At 45.6% G+C, this 15719-nt stretch overlaps 2 protein-coding genes across 2 annotated transcripts; one reads left to right on the top strand and one right to left on the bottom strand.

Moving 5' to 3' along the window:
- Positions 1-34: 34 nt before the first annotated feature.
- kcnq2b (potassium voltage-gated channel, KQT-like subfamily, member 2b) lies at positions 35-15049 on the top strand. The gene is made up of 18 exons (XM_027278966.1): positions 35-363; positions 1570-1720; positions 2094-2184; positions 2968-3094; positions 3435-3610; positions 3694-3819; positions 5227-5337; positions 5416-5511; positions 5664-5758; positions 5843-5911; positions 6131-6160; positions 6253-6332; positions 6617-6829; positions 9105-9213; positions 12250-12381; positions 12529-12649; positions 12759-12934; positions 13475-15049. The coding sequence occupies exons 1-18, from the start codon at positions 231-233 to the stop codon at positions 14148-14150; spliced, it is 2712 nt and encodes a 903-aa protein (XP_027134767.1). The 5' UTR covers positions 35-230; the 3' UTR covers positions 14151-15049.
- Positions 379-1563, bottom strand: LOC113745818 (BUD13 homolog). The gene is made up of 2 exons (XM_027278960.1): positions 591-1563; positions 379-519 (listed from the first exon to the last, which is right to left on the bottom strand). Exons 1-2 carry the CDS (start codon positions 1303-1305, stop codon positions 509-511), a joined length of 726 nt encoding a protein of 241 aa, XP_027134761.1. The 5' UTR covers positions 1306-1563; the 3' UTR covers positions 379-508.
- Positions 15050-15719: the final 670 nt, after the last annotated feature.

The raw sequence follows: 15719 nt of genomic DNA, 5'->3' as shown, positions 1-15719 counted from the left end.
CTCTGCTCCTCCATCCCTGCCTCCTCCGCCTCTCTGCTCCTCCATCCCTCCGCCTCTCTGCTCCTCCATCCCTGCCTCCTCCATCCCTCCGCCAAGCTCTATTTCCTCCTCTCCATCCTCCTCTTTCTCCGCTCGGTTGTTACGATGCTCCCGCCCGGCCTGGCCGGCCTGCGTGCTCCGTGTGTGCGTTGGTAGTAGATCGGCAGGTCGGTGCAGATCGCGTGTCCGTCATGGTGCAGAAATCCCGGAACGGCGGGGTGTTCCCCGGAGCACAGGCCGACCAGAAGAAGCTGAAGGTCGGCTTCGTGGGTCTAGAGGCCGGGGGGACCGAATCCAGTCGGGACGGAGCTCTGCTCATAGCAGGTAAACACAGAACACCTGCGGTACAAGTGCGGTCATTAACGCTGACCGGAAACGGTCAATGTCGTTAATTAACGGGGACTTTGTGTACATATACAGACTGTTTATAGACTGTTTACACTCTTTTATAGACTGATAGACTATACTGTTAACATGTATCTGTATTCAGGTGGGAGGAGTCAGTGATCATGAACCTGTATTCAGGTGGGGAGGAGTCAGTGATCATGAACCTGTATTCAGGTGGGAGGAGTCAGTGATCATGAACCTGTATTCAGGTGGGGAGGAGTCAGTGATCATGAACCTGTATTCAGGTGGGGAAGAGTCAGTGATCATGTACCTGTATTCAGGTGGGGAAGAGTCAGTGATCATGAATCTGTATTCAGGTGGGGAGGAGTCAGTGATCATGAACCTGTATTCAGGTGGGGAGGAGTCAGTGATCATGTACCTGTATTCAGGTGGGGAGGAGTCAGTGATCATGTACCTGTATTCAGGTGGGGAGGAGTCAGTGATCATGTACCTGTATTCAGGTGGGGAGGAGTCAGTGATCATGTACCTGTATTCAGGTGGGGAGGAGTCAGTGATCATGTACCTGTATTCAGGTGGGGAGGAGTCAGTGATCATGTACCTGTATTCAGGTGGGGAGGAGTCAGTGATCATGTACCTGTATTCAGGTGGGGAGGAGTCAGTGATCATGTACCTGTATTCAGGTGGGGAGGAGTCAGTGATCATGTACCTGTATTCAGGTGGGGAGGAGTCAGTGATCATGTACCTGTATTCAGGTGGGGAGGAGTCAGTGATCATGTACCTGTATTCAGGTGGGGAGGAGTCAGTGATCATGTACCTGTATTCAGGTGGGGAGGAGTCAGTGATCATGTACCTGTATTCAGGTGGGGAGGAGTCAGTGATCATGTACCTGTATTCAGGTGGGGAGGAGTCAGTGATCATGTACCTGTATTCAGGTGGGAGGAGTCAGTGATCATGTACCTGTATTCAGGTGGGGAGGAGTCAGTGATCATGTACCTGTATTCAGGTGGGGAGGAGTCAGTGATCATGTACCTGTATTCAGGTGGGGAGGAGTCAGTGATCATGTACCTGTATTCAGGTGGGGAGGAGTCAGTGATCATGTATCTGTATTCAGGTGGGGAGGAGTCAGTGATCATATATCTGTATTCAGGTGGGAGGAGTCAGTGATCATGTATCTGTATTCAGGTGGGGAGGAGGGCCCTCGGCGGCAGCGCAGCAGCGTCTCTGGAGGAAAAAAGCCTCCGAAACGAAATGCCGTGTACAGACGACTGCAGAACTTCCTGTACAATGTCCTGGAGAGGCCACGAGGATGGGCCTTTATCTATCATGCCTACGTGTACGTACCTGTCTGTCTGCATCACCTGTCTGTTTATATCACCAGCTAATTCAGCTAACACTGAGGTTCTCTAAAGAGAACTAAAGAGAATCTGACATCACAACATGTTCAATAAAATGAACAAACTGAGAGACAGGAAGTGATTGAGATTAAAAAGATTCAGATTCATCCTTAAAATACACAAAAAAAATGTCATGTTACAAACAAGTCATCTTAAAAACATTGTTAACATCATTGTTAAGATTGTTCTGAAGCAGTATCTTCATCATGAATAATTGATTGCAGTTTTTCTTACAGGAAGCGCAGGTGGTCGATACTTGATCTCAGATCAGGTGTCTCAGTAACCAGAGAGTTTAATGTGTTCACTGTTCAGGTTCCTGCTTGTGTTCTCCTGCCTGGTTCTGTCTGTGTTCTCCACCATCAAAGAGTACGAGAAGAGTTCGGAGGACGCGCTCTACATTCTGGTAAATTTGCGGAAACATTTTATTTATTTATTAATTATTAATCAGCTGATTGATTACTGTGAAGTAGGTTTGTAAAAAAAACAACAACAACAATCTGTCGTCACGTCACGTATAATCACAATGAACTGCTTTAACCCCAAAAACCAGTTATATATTATCAAAGACCATCAACAAGATCCATTTAAATGATACATTAAAACGAAAACAGTGAGTGAGCAGGAATTTTTCATGATTGGTGTGTTGCTGTGTTGTGGGGAAGCTTCGTGGGGAAGATGGAAGAAGAAGCCACGCCACGCTTCGGTTCCCAGGCCAAGTCCCTATGGACTGAGCTACTGCCGCCCCCACAAAGATGTATTCTGAGAAATTATCTGAGGATGGTTCGATGCCTGGCTTGGATTTCCAGTCAGGAGTTTGGAGGAGAAGCTAAAACTAACCAGATGGAAGGTTATGTTGTACAGGTCATTAATGAGGAGGCTCTGGGATTCAACAGTTAGTGCTGTCAGGTTAGGACTAGTGGTTATTTGAAGGAGCACCCGAGCCTCTGAACACCTGAAATGAGAAACAAGAAAGAGAGTCAGCAATGGAATGATCAGCACCATTTGTAGCTGAGCTCTGTGCTCCATCCTGCTGCGAATCATTTAAGAAACTATCAGAAGGAGCAGACAGACAGGTGACATGTAGGTAAGACAGGTGTTCTAAAAGAAGATGTTCCATGATCCTTAGGACAAAGTATAGGTGATGTCTGGTGGACGTTGACAGTGTGATGTCATCATTGTGTAACAGGAAGTGGTGACTATCGTGGTGTTCGGGGTGGAATACATGGTGAGGATCTGGGCTGCAGGCTGCTGCTGTCGGTACAGAGGCTGGAGAGGACGACTCAAGTTCGCCAGGAAACCCTTCTGTGTCATCGGTGAGTCGAACCACAGACAGGTTAGTTACTTTAACACCACAAACAGGTGAGCTACAGACAGGATAGCCACGTTAACATGACAGACAGGTTAGCCACAGACAGGTTAGTTACTTTAACACCACAGACAGGTGAGTCGCAGGCAGGATAGCCACTTTAACACCACAGACAGGTGAGTCGCAGACAGGATAGCCACTTTAACACCACAGACAGGTAAGCTACAGACAGGTGAGCCACTTTGACACCACAGACAGGTGAGCTAGAGACAGCTTACCCATCTCTCTTTCTCTCTCTCTCTCTCTCTCTCTCTCTCTGACCTGTCTCTCTCTCTTCCTGTCTGCAGACATCATGGTGTTGATAGCGTCCATCTCAGTGTTGGCTGCAGGTACTCAGGGGAACGTGTTTGCTACCTCAGCCATCCGTTCTCTTCGGTTCCTTCAGATTCTGAGGATGATCCGGATGGACCGTCGCGGTGGAACCTGGAAATTGCTGGGCTCCGTGGTCTATGCCCACAGCAAGGTACCATGGGAAATACCCGTCTGCCTGTCTCTCTCTGACCTGTCTCTCTTTGACCTGTCTCTCTCTGACCTGTCTCTCCCCAGGAGCTGATCACGGCGTGGTATATTGGTTTCTTGTGTCTCATTCTGGCCAGTTTCCTCGTTTATTTGGCAGAAAAAGAAGATAATGAACAGTTTGAGACATACGCAGATGCCCTTTGGTGGGGACTGGTGAGAAACAAGGTTTATTAGACTACATCAACACATCCATTTCCTCTTACCCAGGGGGCAGGTCACAGTGGGAGCAGCTTTAGCAGGGTGTTCAAGACATCCCTCTCGACAGCAATGTTCCAACCCTTCCTGGAGGATCCTAAGGTGTTCCCAGGCCAGATGGACTATGTAGTCCCCACAGCAGGTTCTGGGTCTGCCCCTTCAAAGGAAGGTGCCTCAGAGGATTACTCCAGATGTCCAAGCTCCCCAACTTATCTCTAAGGCTGTCCAGAAAGCCTATGGAGGAAACTCATTTTGGTGAAGGTCAGATGGTCTGATGAAGCCAACAGAACCTGTCATCTGCAATGACATCTACAATGACAGGTTCTACAAACCTTGGTGGAGTCCAACACGCACTGAAAACATGTTTGACTTGACTGTATCAAGAATACAGACACAGGTCTCACTGTGTTTGTTCAAGGACTAGATGGCTCAAAGCAATGGCCTCTGTATCCCAAACTCCCCCACAGTCGTAGGCCTTTTCTGTAAAACACACAAATCTAAGGTCTGAGCTTCCTTTCCAGCACTGTGCATACATTTTGCCAGGGAAGCTGAGCAGTGATACCTTGATAACTGAAGCACACCCTCTACTCCTCTTTTTGGATCCACCAACTCGGTCTGCCACTCCCCAGGTACTGTACCTCCATGCGATGTTGAATTCAATCAAAATTGGCCTTCAGCATCTTTGAGTGAGTCCCATCCACACCTTCTTGTCCCCCAGTATCTCTGCCTCAAGAGACCCTTAGGGCCAACCAAGCTGGAAAGGCCTCCACCAGACGTTAACAGTTCACCCTCAGTAAATGTTTCGGTTTACCAGGTTGGTCTGGCAGCTTCCCCCACCATCTGATCCAACTCACCACCAGGTGGTGATCAGCTGACAGTGTCACTCCTCTCTTCACTCGAGTGTCCAAGACATACAACAACAGATCTGATGACACAACCACAAACTCGATCATTTATCTCCTAAGATGTACTGGTACCAAGTACACTATTGAATGACCTTATGCTCGAACATGGTGTTTATCATTACCAATCCATGACTAGAACAGAAATCAAATAACAAAACCCCACTCAGGTTCAGATCAGGCAGACCGTTCTTTCCCTGCACCAGCTTCAGTTCCTTTCCCGGCCAGTGAGGTGACAGTCAGTGTCCCTGGGACCATTCTGTGGTGCTGGGAATCAGCACTCCTCGGGTCCCCACACTTGCTCCTGTGTTCCTGTCCCTGCAGGTGGCAGTCTTATATGCTACATTGGGTTTGAGTAACATAAATAGATCAGATCTTCTGATGATGTCACAGTACACTCAAAGACTTCCTGTTTCCTCTTCACAGCAGGATGACCTGATTGGTTTGTGTCTGTCTCTTTCAGATCACCTTGACAACTATCGGTTATGGAGACAAGTTCCCCATCACCTGGAACGGACGTCTGTTGGCTGCAACCTTCACTCTGATCGGAGTGTCATTCTTTGCTCTGCCTGCTGTGAGTCACTCTAATGTTTACCTGACAGGTGAGCCTTCACCTGGTTTATCCCAGCTTATCTGTTTGTCTGTCTCTCAGGGGATCCTGGGTTCTGGTTTTGCTCTGAAGGTTCAAGAGCAACACAGACAGAAACACTTTGAGAAGAGACGAAACCCAGCAGCTGGACTTATACAGGTGAGCCTTTATCACAGATGAACCATTATCACAGGACAGAAATGGGTTAGTGTATTGCCTCCAGAGTCAAGCTTTTACTTTGAAAATCAACAGGTTGCTTCCTGCCCTGCCTCTGTTTCCATGGAAACATCATGTGTTCTCTGTGTGTACAGGCAGCATGGAGGGTTTATGCCACTAATTTGAGCCGAACCGACCTGACGTCAACCTGGGATTATTACGAGAGGACAGTGTCTGTCCCCATGTACAGGTGAGACTGTCTACCTCAGTACATGTGTTAAATACTGATATGAACCTGCATGTATGATGTATGTACGCATGATGTCATCTACAGGTTGATTCCACCTCTCAATCAGCTGGATTTATTGAGAAACCTCAAGAACAAATCAGGACTCTCCTTCAGGTACACACACTACTACAAGTACACATACGACTACAAGTACTGAAATATTCTTTTGTAATCAGATTCACAGTAAAGTAAATCATCAGACCTCTCTCTCTTACCTGTCTGTCTCCCTCTGACCTGTCTCTCTCTTTCTGACCTGTCTCTCTGATCTGTCTTTCTTTCTCCGATCTGTCTGTCTTTCTGACCTGTCTGTCTCTATGACCTGTTTGACTGCAGGAAGGATGCCCAGCCTGAACCGTCTCCCAGGTCAGTCCAGTTTCAGATTTCTGATTTCAGAACCGATCTGACTGATTAATACAAAGTCAATAACTGACTTTTGGTCTCTGGTGTCCCTGCAGTCAGAAGGTTAGTCTGAAGGAGAGGGTCTTCTCGTCTCCCCGGAGTTCAGGAACCAAAGGGAAAGGTTCTCCTCAGCATGGTGGGTGTGTTTGTTTGTTGAAGATGTTTTGTTGATGTGTGAGATGAAAAGTGAATCAGATCAAGTCTCTCAGTCCTTCTATGTTCTCCGTTTGCATCATGTCAGTATCATTTTTAAACCTTCTGAACGAACACAACCATTTCAGGAAGTTGTTTGGTTGAGTTGGGGTCCTTATTCTAACAAACAAGACAATAGACCAGTTAAGACAAGTTGTTAACCTGGCAGGCTCAACTCATTCCTGTAAAGACCTGCTTTAGGATCTGGTCTTTCCTTTTTGTCTCTAGTCGTTCCTACAGTTGGTCCTGCTGTTGCTCCTGGAGTCCCTGGAGGTCCTGGAGGCATGGGGAGTGTTCAGGCCCTGCGACGGTCCCCCAGCATGGAGCCCAGTCTGGAGGACAGTCCAAACAAGGTTCCAAAGAGCTGGAGTTTTGGAGAACGTAGCAGAACCAGACAGGCCTTCAGGATCCGAGGAGCTGCCTCACGCCAAAACTCTGAGGGTAAGTTGGACGAGTCCAATCAATCAGGACAATCCACCTGCAGGAATTTTAACCTACAGGTGGATTGTTTTGATTGGTTGGTTAGCTTTAACATTCACAACTCCAAAACAAGCAGAGCAACCAAACCTTAAAGGATCTGTTTGTCAGAGTCAGAGCTCCAAAGGCTTAGTCCTTGCCGCGGTAGCCCAGGCTTCGAATCCGACGTGTGGGTCTTTCCCACATGTCATTCACCATCTCTCTTCCCACATTTCCTGTCACTCTTCAGCTGTCTCTATACAATAAACCTCAAAAAAGGCCAAAAAAACATCTTGGAAAAAAATAAAACAATTATCTTGGAGGACTCGACGTCCATGATTTAGATGTGACCAGTTTAGACTAGTTTGAAATGTGGACTTGTCAGGGGGTGAGGGGTCAAAGGTCATGGACATCCAGTGTTGGTTTTGAGATTTCTGTGATTCTTTGAATTTTTCAGTTACATTCTGGATTGTAGATGGTGAAATCCAGAAATCTATTCAAACTGTATGTAGACAAACATTCAAACATTTGAACCTCGTCTCACCCTCTTAAGGATGCACCACCTCTTTAAATGAAGGTCAGATGTGTCACAACAGAGGCACTCAGGCTACACATCACATTCTTGGACATGAACATTCATTTGTACAGAAATTAACAATCAAAATTCAAAATCAATCGTGTTAGATTAACCAGATTAATCAGAATCATAAGACTGGTTTAAGAACGATGTAAGGGACAAAAGGAAAGGAGGAGAGTGGTTCTGGAACCATTTGTACCATCATAGAACAACTTCAACACTTAGTCAGAGCTGCACCATGAAATCCTTAGTCAGATTGGTCTACTTTCTGTCTTTGTGATTAACTATGCTAACAGCTCCACCCTGCTTCCAGTCTTTATGCTAAGCTATGCTAACAGTTTCCCCATGCGTCCAGGCTTTGTGCTAAACTATGCTAACAATTTCCCCCTGCTTCCAGTCTTTGTGCTAAGCTAACAGTTGTTGAGTGTAGTGTAATGTTCCTATGATGAAGATTTGTCTCCTCCTCTTCCTCCTGTAGTGCTCATAGAGATGCAGGACGAAGAGTTCAGACAGAAGAGCTCTCCAGGTACACACAAATACACACAAATACACACACTAATGAACACAAATAGACACACTAATAAACACAAATGCACACACACACATACTGCAGCTAATCAGTTTTCATGTCTTTAAGGCATGCTTGGAGTTTAGTTAACTGATTGGTTTCATCAGGCTTGATCGATAAATATAATTGGGTGTCATCGGCATAACAATGAAAATTAATCTAGTGATTCCTAATAATGTTCCCTATAGGAAGCATATATAAGCTGAATGGAACTGGTCCAGGCACAGCTCAGATAAACTGTTGGTGTGGAGAAAGTCACAAAACTGTTTTTCTCAAAGATCCTAGACAGAAAGAACGTGACAGGAACGTTTTGAGGGAATTAATCAGATTTGGCACATAGTGACCATAGTAACCATATTTCTTATTTGGTCAGTGGCTGCATTGGTGACAATAATATGGTGTCATTGTTGAAACTATGCTGATTGTAGAGATCTTCTGTACATAAAGTCTCTTTGTTCTATCCAGAAACATTATATTTGAAGCACAAACTTGTTGGTTTGGCTCTCTATTGGTCTTATGGACTCTTCTGTAAATTCTTATTCTGATATATTCACTAGAACCATGTCAATAAAGTGATTCTTTCATATTACCAAAAATACATTCAACACCTTCACTATATATATCATACAAGTCTGGAGGTGGGGCATGAAGCCACAGTCTGGCTGAGACACGAACTTCCTGTTTAGCCCTGTGCTGAGTTCCTGTCTAGTCCGCCACTAAATTGAATGGAGATAAAATTATGTAATTGTGTGACTTGTAGAGCCTTTAAACACTCAAATAAGTATATTCTGCAATTTGCAGGTGTTTCTTTCTCAGTGTAAACTGACAAAAAGTGATGGTGTCTGTCAGGTCATGTGATGGTTGGAGTCAAATGAACCACAGGGTGATCATTTGAGTTTATTTTCTCAGATTGTCTTTACATAGGGCATTTTTCTCATGACCACAAACAGAGACATCAAGTTTCAAAAGATCTGGTTAATGGGGACTTGGAGGAGGCATATTGCATATTGAGGGGTAGCAGGTCAGTGGGGGCCCACAGCACATTTAGGGGACCCCTAAGGTGGCCTTCAGTGCCTCCTACCTTTAAGCATGTGGGGCTGCCACTGTCATTTCAGATGCCAGCCTGCCAGGAGAAGACATGGCCGATGACAACAAGAGCTGCCACTGTGAGTTTGTCCCTCAGGATCTGACCCCGGGGTTAAAGGTCACCATAAGAGCCATCTGGTACGAGCCGTCCCATTCATTTTGTTTTATTTGTTCATCACTCATCGCTTTACTCACAGTTTATTTGCTAGTTATTGAATTCATTCTGCTTTTTATTCACATTACTTTTTGTTTTTTTGTTTTTTTATTTATTTGTGTTCACCCCAGGGTCAAAGGTCACCATCATCTGTTGGGTAAGACCACTCAGTCTGACCTCCAGTTAGCTTCATTGTTTTCTGTTGTTTCACAGTTTTATGTTGTCTGCCACTAAAGATCCTCATTGGTAAGACATTCCTTTGTTATTGTTATTAATTATTATTATTATTTTATTTTTATTGTTGTTGTCCTTGTTGTTGGTGGTGGTGTCTGTCCTACAAAGTGGTGTTGTTCAGTCCTCTTTCAGCTTCTATTAGTTCAGTGAAATTAAACATTCAGATCCAGAACTTTTCATTCCTGCTTTCTGCAGATCTCCAGCCGCCCAGTTCTGGCCAGGCCAGGACCAGATTCTGGATAAGATGTACAACATTAGCTCCAAACCAGTATCCAGAAACTGTAGCATTAACATTTCTCTTGGGTTGTGTTTCCATGTTTTGGGACTTGAGTTGCATCTGTCTGTCACTCTTTGTGCTGGTGCTGGTCCAGGATACGAGTCTAAGCAGCAGACTGTAGGTCTGAGAGATGAACCTAGTCTACAGACCCAACTTCTAAATTCATTGCCTGTCGTCTGATGAGGATTTAACGTCATGGTGCAGGCCAGTGGTTCATTACTTGCTGAGGGCAAGCAAGGAGAACTACAGGAGGAAGCTGGAAGCCAAACTCCAACAGAACAGTGTAAAGGATGTGTGGACGGGAATGAAGCACATCACAGGGATGAAGGGGAAGGACAGGCAGACATCAGGGAGCCTGGACAGAGCAAACCAGTTCAACCAGTTTTTTAACAGGTTTAGCTCACCTCCTGCCACCTCCCAGACACCCCCTGCCCCCCACACACCTACACTGTCCCAAATGGCTGGAAACACCCCTCAGCATTCCCCTGCACATCACCTCCCCATCTGCCCCCCCTCCTCACCTCCCCCCACTGAGGACACAAACATCAACCACCCAACGGTGACTACAGGCCAGGTAAAGAGACAGCTGGAAAGACTGAACCAGCGAAAGGCAGCAGGCCCTGATGGCATCACTCCTAGGATCCTGAAGACCTGTGCTAGCCAGCTGTCTCCTGTACTGAGACATCTGTTCAACCTGAGCCTGAGTCAGGAGAAGGTCCCGATGCTGTGGAAGACGTCCTGCCTGGTTCCAGTCCCCAAGAAGCCGAGGCCATCCGAACCAGCGGACTACAGACCAATCGCCCTCACATCCCATGTGATGAAAGTCCTGGAGAGACTGGTCCTAGCCCAGCTGAGGCCACAGGTGAGGACGTTTCTGGACCCCCTGCAGTTTGCCTATCAGCCCCATTTAGGAGTCGATGACGCCGTCATTTACCTGCTGCAACGAGCCCATATGCATCTGGATGGTGGGGGAGGCACAGTGAGGATCACATTCTTTGATTTCTCCAGTGCTTTCAACACCATTCAGCCTCTGCTACTGGGTGAGAAGCTGCGGGTGATGGGTGTTGACGACGCAGTGATCTCCTGGATTACTGACTACTTGACAGGCCGGCCACAGTTTGTCCGTCTGGGCAGTGGGCTGTCTGATGTGGTGGTCAGTGATACAGGAGCTCCACAGGGGACTGTGCTTTCTCCCTTCCTCTTTACCTTATACACCACCGACTTTAAGTACAACTCTGAGTCATGTCACCTGCAGAAGTTCTCTGATGACTCAGCTGTTGTCGGGTGTATAGGAGATGGAGAGGAGGGGGAGTACAGGACACTGATAGACGGATTTGTAGAGTGGTCCGAACAGAACCACCTGAGGCTGAACATCAACAAGACCCGAGAGATGGTGATCGACTTCAGGAGGAAGAAGACGCCTTCACAGCCACTAAGGATCAGAGGGGAGGTGGTGGAGGAGGTGGAGGACTACAAATACCTCGGAGTGGTGATCGACAACAGACTGGACTGGAAATCTAACACCGAGGCTGTGTACAAGAAGGGGATGAGCAGACTCTACTTCCTGAGGAAGCTGAGATCCTTCAACGTGTGCAGCAAGATGTTGGAGATCTTCTACCAGTCTGTTGTTGCCAGTGCAATCTTCTTTGCTGTTGTTTGTTGGGGCAGCAGCATCAGAGCCAGCGACACCAACAGACTTGAAAAGATCATCAAGAAGGCTGGCTCTGTTCTTGGACTGAGACTGGAGTCTCTCGAGACTGTGGTGGAGAGGAGGACGCTGAATAAACTGTTATCCATCATGGACAATGAGCAGCATCCTCTCCACCACACAGTGGACAGACAGTGGAGCAGCTTCTCCCACAGGCTGCTACAGCTCAGCTGTCGAAGGGACAGATACAGGAAATCTTTCCTGCCACATTCCATCACACTGTATAACAAAAGCTAAAGCATATCTACAGTCACCTCACATTTCTCCCTACTTTGTACATATCAACACTGCCAACTTGCTGTATATACATCTGTACAATATATTTTATTTTATCGTATTTACTATTGCTTTTTGATATTTTATTATGTATAGTTTGCTTTATAGTATATTTTTATTTTCTGTTGTCACTTGTCACTTTGTGTAATGCTGCTGCTGCACTATAATTTCCCAGCTTGGGATAAATAAAGTATATCTATCTATCTATCTATCTATTAGAGACTTGATGATGACAAAGATGTATTTCAGCTAATCTCTATGGACAGAAATTTTCATAGTTGTTGTTATGTGACACTTGATTGGTTCCCAGATTGCATTTGAGTGAGTTCCACCTCTTTTGCTCTCTACATGGGCTGTTTACCTGCATGCAACAAATGGAAACCAGAACACTTTCAATGCCAAAATTCATGAGACCAGTCCCAGCTAGATCCACCATGTCAGTACTGTTAGTGCCTGAGACCACCCGAAGTCCTCCCAGATGCCAGAGTTTGAGTGTCAGCTGACCTCCTGTGTTTTTTCTCTCAGTATCATGCGTTTCATGGTGTCTAAGAGGAAGTTTAAGGAGAGTCTTCGTCCCTATGATGTAATGGATGTGATCGAACAGTATTCAGCCGGACACCTGGACATGCTCGCCCGCATTAAGAACCTCCAGTCAAGGTAAGTCCTGTGACCTCTGAGGCCCTCGCATGTACATAGAAGGTTGTCATGTTGTACATGTTGTAATACATTCACTCTGATTGTAGCGGTATGTTCAGACATGACAAACTTCACTTGAACTTGAACCTGCTGTCTTTTGATTGGCAGAGTGGATCAGATAGTCGGCAGAGGAACACCAATTGCAGACAAGGACCGTCCCAAAGCAGCCAATGAGGAGCTCCCTGAGGACCCAAGTATGATGGGACGTTTGGGGAAGGTGGAGAAGCAGGTAACAAAAAGCTAAAAGCTCTTGAACCCTAAACCTACTGTTTTCAGCTTGAGTTTTAAATCTGAGTCTTAAATCTGAATCTGGCCCACTGCTGTCTCGTATCCTTCAGGTCCTGTCCATGGAGAGGAAGCTGGACTTCCTGGTTAACATCTACATCCAGCGAATGGGAATCCCTCAGGCTGAAACTGACGCCTACTTTGGATCCAAGGAACCGGACCCGGCCCCCCCCTACCACAGTCCAGTGGATCAGCTTGAGAAGAGCCAGTCCATTTCCAAGATCCCGCAGTCAGTGTCAAGGATAAGTGTTAATTTTTACATGTTACTGATATGTGGTTTACATGTTTATACATACATGTTTCTGACATATTCTTTACATTCAATTCAATTCAGTTCGATTTTATTTCTGTAGCTCCAGATCATAACAAAAGTTATCTCATGACACTTTTCATACAGAGCAGGTCTAGACCGTACTCTGTATAATATTATTTACAGAGACAAACAGTTCAACCATGAGCAAGAAAAACTTTGTTAACAGGCAGAAACATCCAAGAGACCCAAGAGAGAGAGAGAGAGGGGCAGATGCACAGCAGCAGCAAATCATCAACTAACTATAAACTGTAATGCAGATATGGTAGCAATAATGACAGTAGTAATATGTGTAGTGGACGTCATGCAGGACCACAGCAGCAGCCACAATCCACGAGAACCTGCTGGACGACAGAGACAGAAACTCCAGGGAAGAAGTTATGTACATACATGTGGTTTACATGTTGCTGACATGTTGTTTCTTCCATGTTGTTGACATGTTGGTTACCTGTTATGCAGGGTGTTACCTGGTGACCTCGTTGAGAAGAGTCGTTTTGTGATAAAGATGGTCCGATCTAGCAGCTCGACTGGGCACAGGAACTATAATGTCCCTACCTGTCCACCGTCCACCTCCTGGCAGCCAATCAGCTCCCAGCTCCACCAGCAGGCCCAGCCCCCTCCCCAGCGTAGCCATGGCAACACTCCAAGTCCAGTTGGGGATGGGTCACTGGTTCGACTCCCACCTCCACCAGCCGGAGAGAGACACGGCGGGAACCGATTGAGCCGACACAGCACCGGAGAACGTGGGGGGGCGGAGAGACCAGAGAAGGGAAGAGAGGGGGCCAGTGGGACCGGAGGAGGGGGAGGGGAGGAGATAAAGCCGGACAGCGACACCTCCATCTCCATCCCATCTGTGGACCATGAGGAGCTGGAGCGCTCCTTCAGCGGCTTCTCCATCTCCCAGTCCAGAGAGAACCTCGACTTCCTCAACAACAGCTTCTACTCGTCCTCCAACAACCTGGGAGACCACCAAGGAGGAGGAACAGGAGGAAGAGGAGGAGGAGGAGGAGGCGGTGGCGGTGCTGCCCGCTGCGCCACTGTCCGGCCATACATCGCAGAGGGCGAGTCAGACTCTGACTCGGAGCTCTGTGTTCCCTCACCACATTCAGACCAGGCCTGGACCGGAACCAAGTAGAGTCACAGATCAACTGGAGCTTAAACCAGCAGAACAGTTCAATTAAACTGTGAAATGGGTCCAAGATAACAGACCGGTACAAAGACTTTAAACACAGGTTGAAGTGAAGCATCATGGAACTGTGAATGGCACAAAGCATCTGGAGGGAGGGGTGTAAATGTCAATGTTATCATTGGGTCGCCACTGGGACACGCTCACACCTGATTGGTTGCTTGATTCCATGTTAAAGACTTTTATTAATGTCACATAACCGCAGCTTATTGTTAAATTTATTAATTGTTTTAAAAGACCTGACTCAAAGCATCATGTGAACAACACGTATGACATCACCATGCCAACAGACTCTAGAGCTAAAAATAAACTAAAGAGCTGTAACTACAATTACTTAGATACATACATACATACATAGACTGAATGAAGAGATAAGAAGAATGTGATGCTGTATTTCACATCATAAGTGTTTTTATTTCATGTGTTTTTATTAAACATGTTTATTTTACATTGTTCCAAAAAATGTGAATCTGCTTTTTTGGATCTAAAAACAAATGTTTTTTTCAATGTTCTTGTTTGTTTGTTAAACACAATCATGTATTATTAGTTGATAGTGATGAAATCTGTCTGTCTGTCCATGTACTGTCCATATTTACAGAATATTAAACTTCCAAAGGTTACTTACACCAAATCATGAAATCCACCTTGTTCCTCTGCAGTGAAAACACAAATTAGTTTGAATTTAAACTTTTCATAAATTATGTCTGTTTTTTTAAATTTTATTCTGCGCATCTGTTAATTTCCAATGATGAGGAAAAAGTTCTTTTTTCAGAGTCCATTTGTGATCGGCCAGACATCAAAAGTGTAGCTAACTGTTTTTAACACCCGACATGTTGTTAGTTTGCTGTTGGCTTTTCGGTAAAACAGACACCAAAACTTTGTGTTTCAGAGTTATGTGTTCAAAGTTAGTTCCTCTGTTACATATTTTCTTGAGTTCTGTTCAGGATCCCAAATATTTACACAACGTTCAGAGAAATCTTATGTTATCTCAGATAAAAGTGTGTTTCAATTCAATTTCAATTCAATTTTATTTCTATAGCTCCAGATCATAACTTCAGTTATCTCATGACACTTTCAATACAGAGCAAGTCAGACTGTACTCTATATTATAATATTTACAGAGACCAACAGTTCAACCATGAGCAAGAAAAACTTTATTAACAGACAGAAACATCCAAGAGACCCAAGAGAGAGAGAGAGGGGCAGATGCACAGCAGCAGCAAATCATCAACTAACTATAAACTGTAATGGAGCAATAACGACAGTAGTAATATGTGTAGTGGACGTCATGCAGGACCACAGCAGCAGCCACGATCCACGAGAACCTGCTGGACGACAGAGACAGAAACTCCAGGGAAGAAGTTTAGTTAGTAACATGCATTAATGAGACATGTATGTCTACAGATTTTGGCAGTGATGAAGGGAGAGAGACAGAGACGGAGAAGGTTTGAGTAGAGTTTTCAGTAAAGGGAGATGTGACTACATTCAGACATCTTCATTTGGTCACCTGTCAGTCAC

This window comes from Larimichthys crocea, chromosome VI (assembly GCF_000972845.2).
Source record: "Larimichthys crocea isolate SSNF chromosome VI, L_crocea_2.0, whole genome shotgun sequence".
NCBI lineage: Eukaryota > Metazoa > Chordata > Actinopteri > Sciaenidae > Larimichthys > Larimichthys crocea.
This window is presented reverse-complemented; position numbering and strand designations above follow the sequence as displayed.

Coding starts and splice junctions, on each gene's coding strand:
- kcnq2b (XM_027278966.1), top strand. CDS start 231: ATGGTGCAGAAATCCCGGAACGGCGGGGTGTTCCCCGGAGCACAGGCC. Junction 6,333..6,616: donor GAAAGGTTCTCCTCAGCATG/GTGGGTGTGTTT, acceptor TTTTGTCTCTAG/TCGTTCCTACAGTTGGTCCT. Junction 12,650..12,758: donor TGGGGAAGGTGGAGAAGCAG/GTAACAAAAAGC, acceptor CGTATCCTTCAG/GTCCTGTCCATGGAGAGGAA.
- LOC113745818 (XM_027278960.1), bottom strand. CDS start 1,305: ATGATCACTGACTCCTCCCCACCTGAATACAGGTACATGATCACTGAC.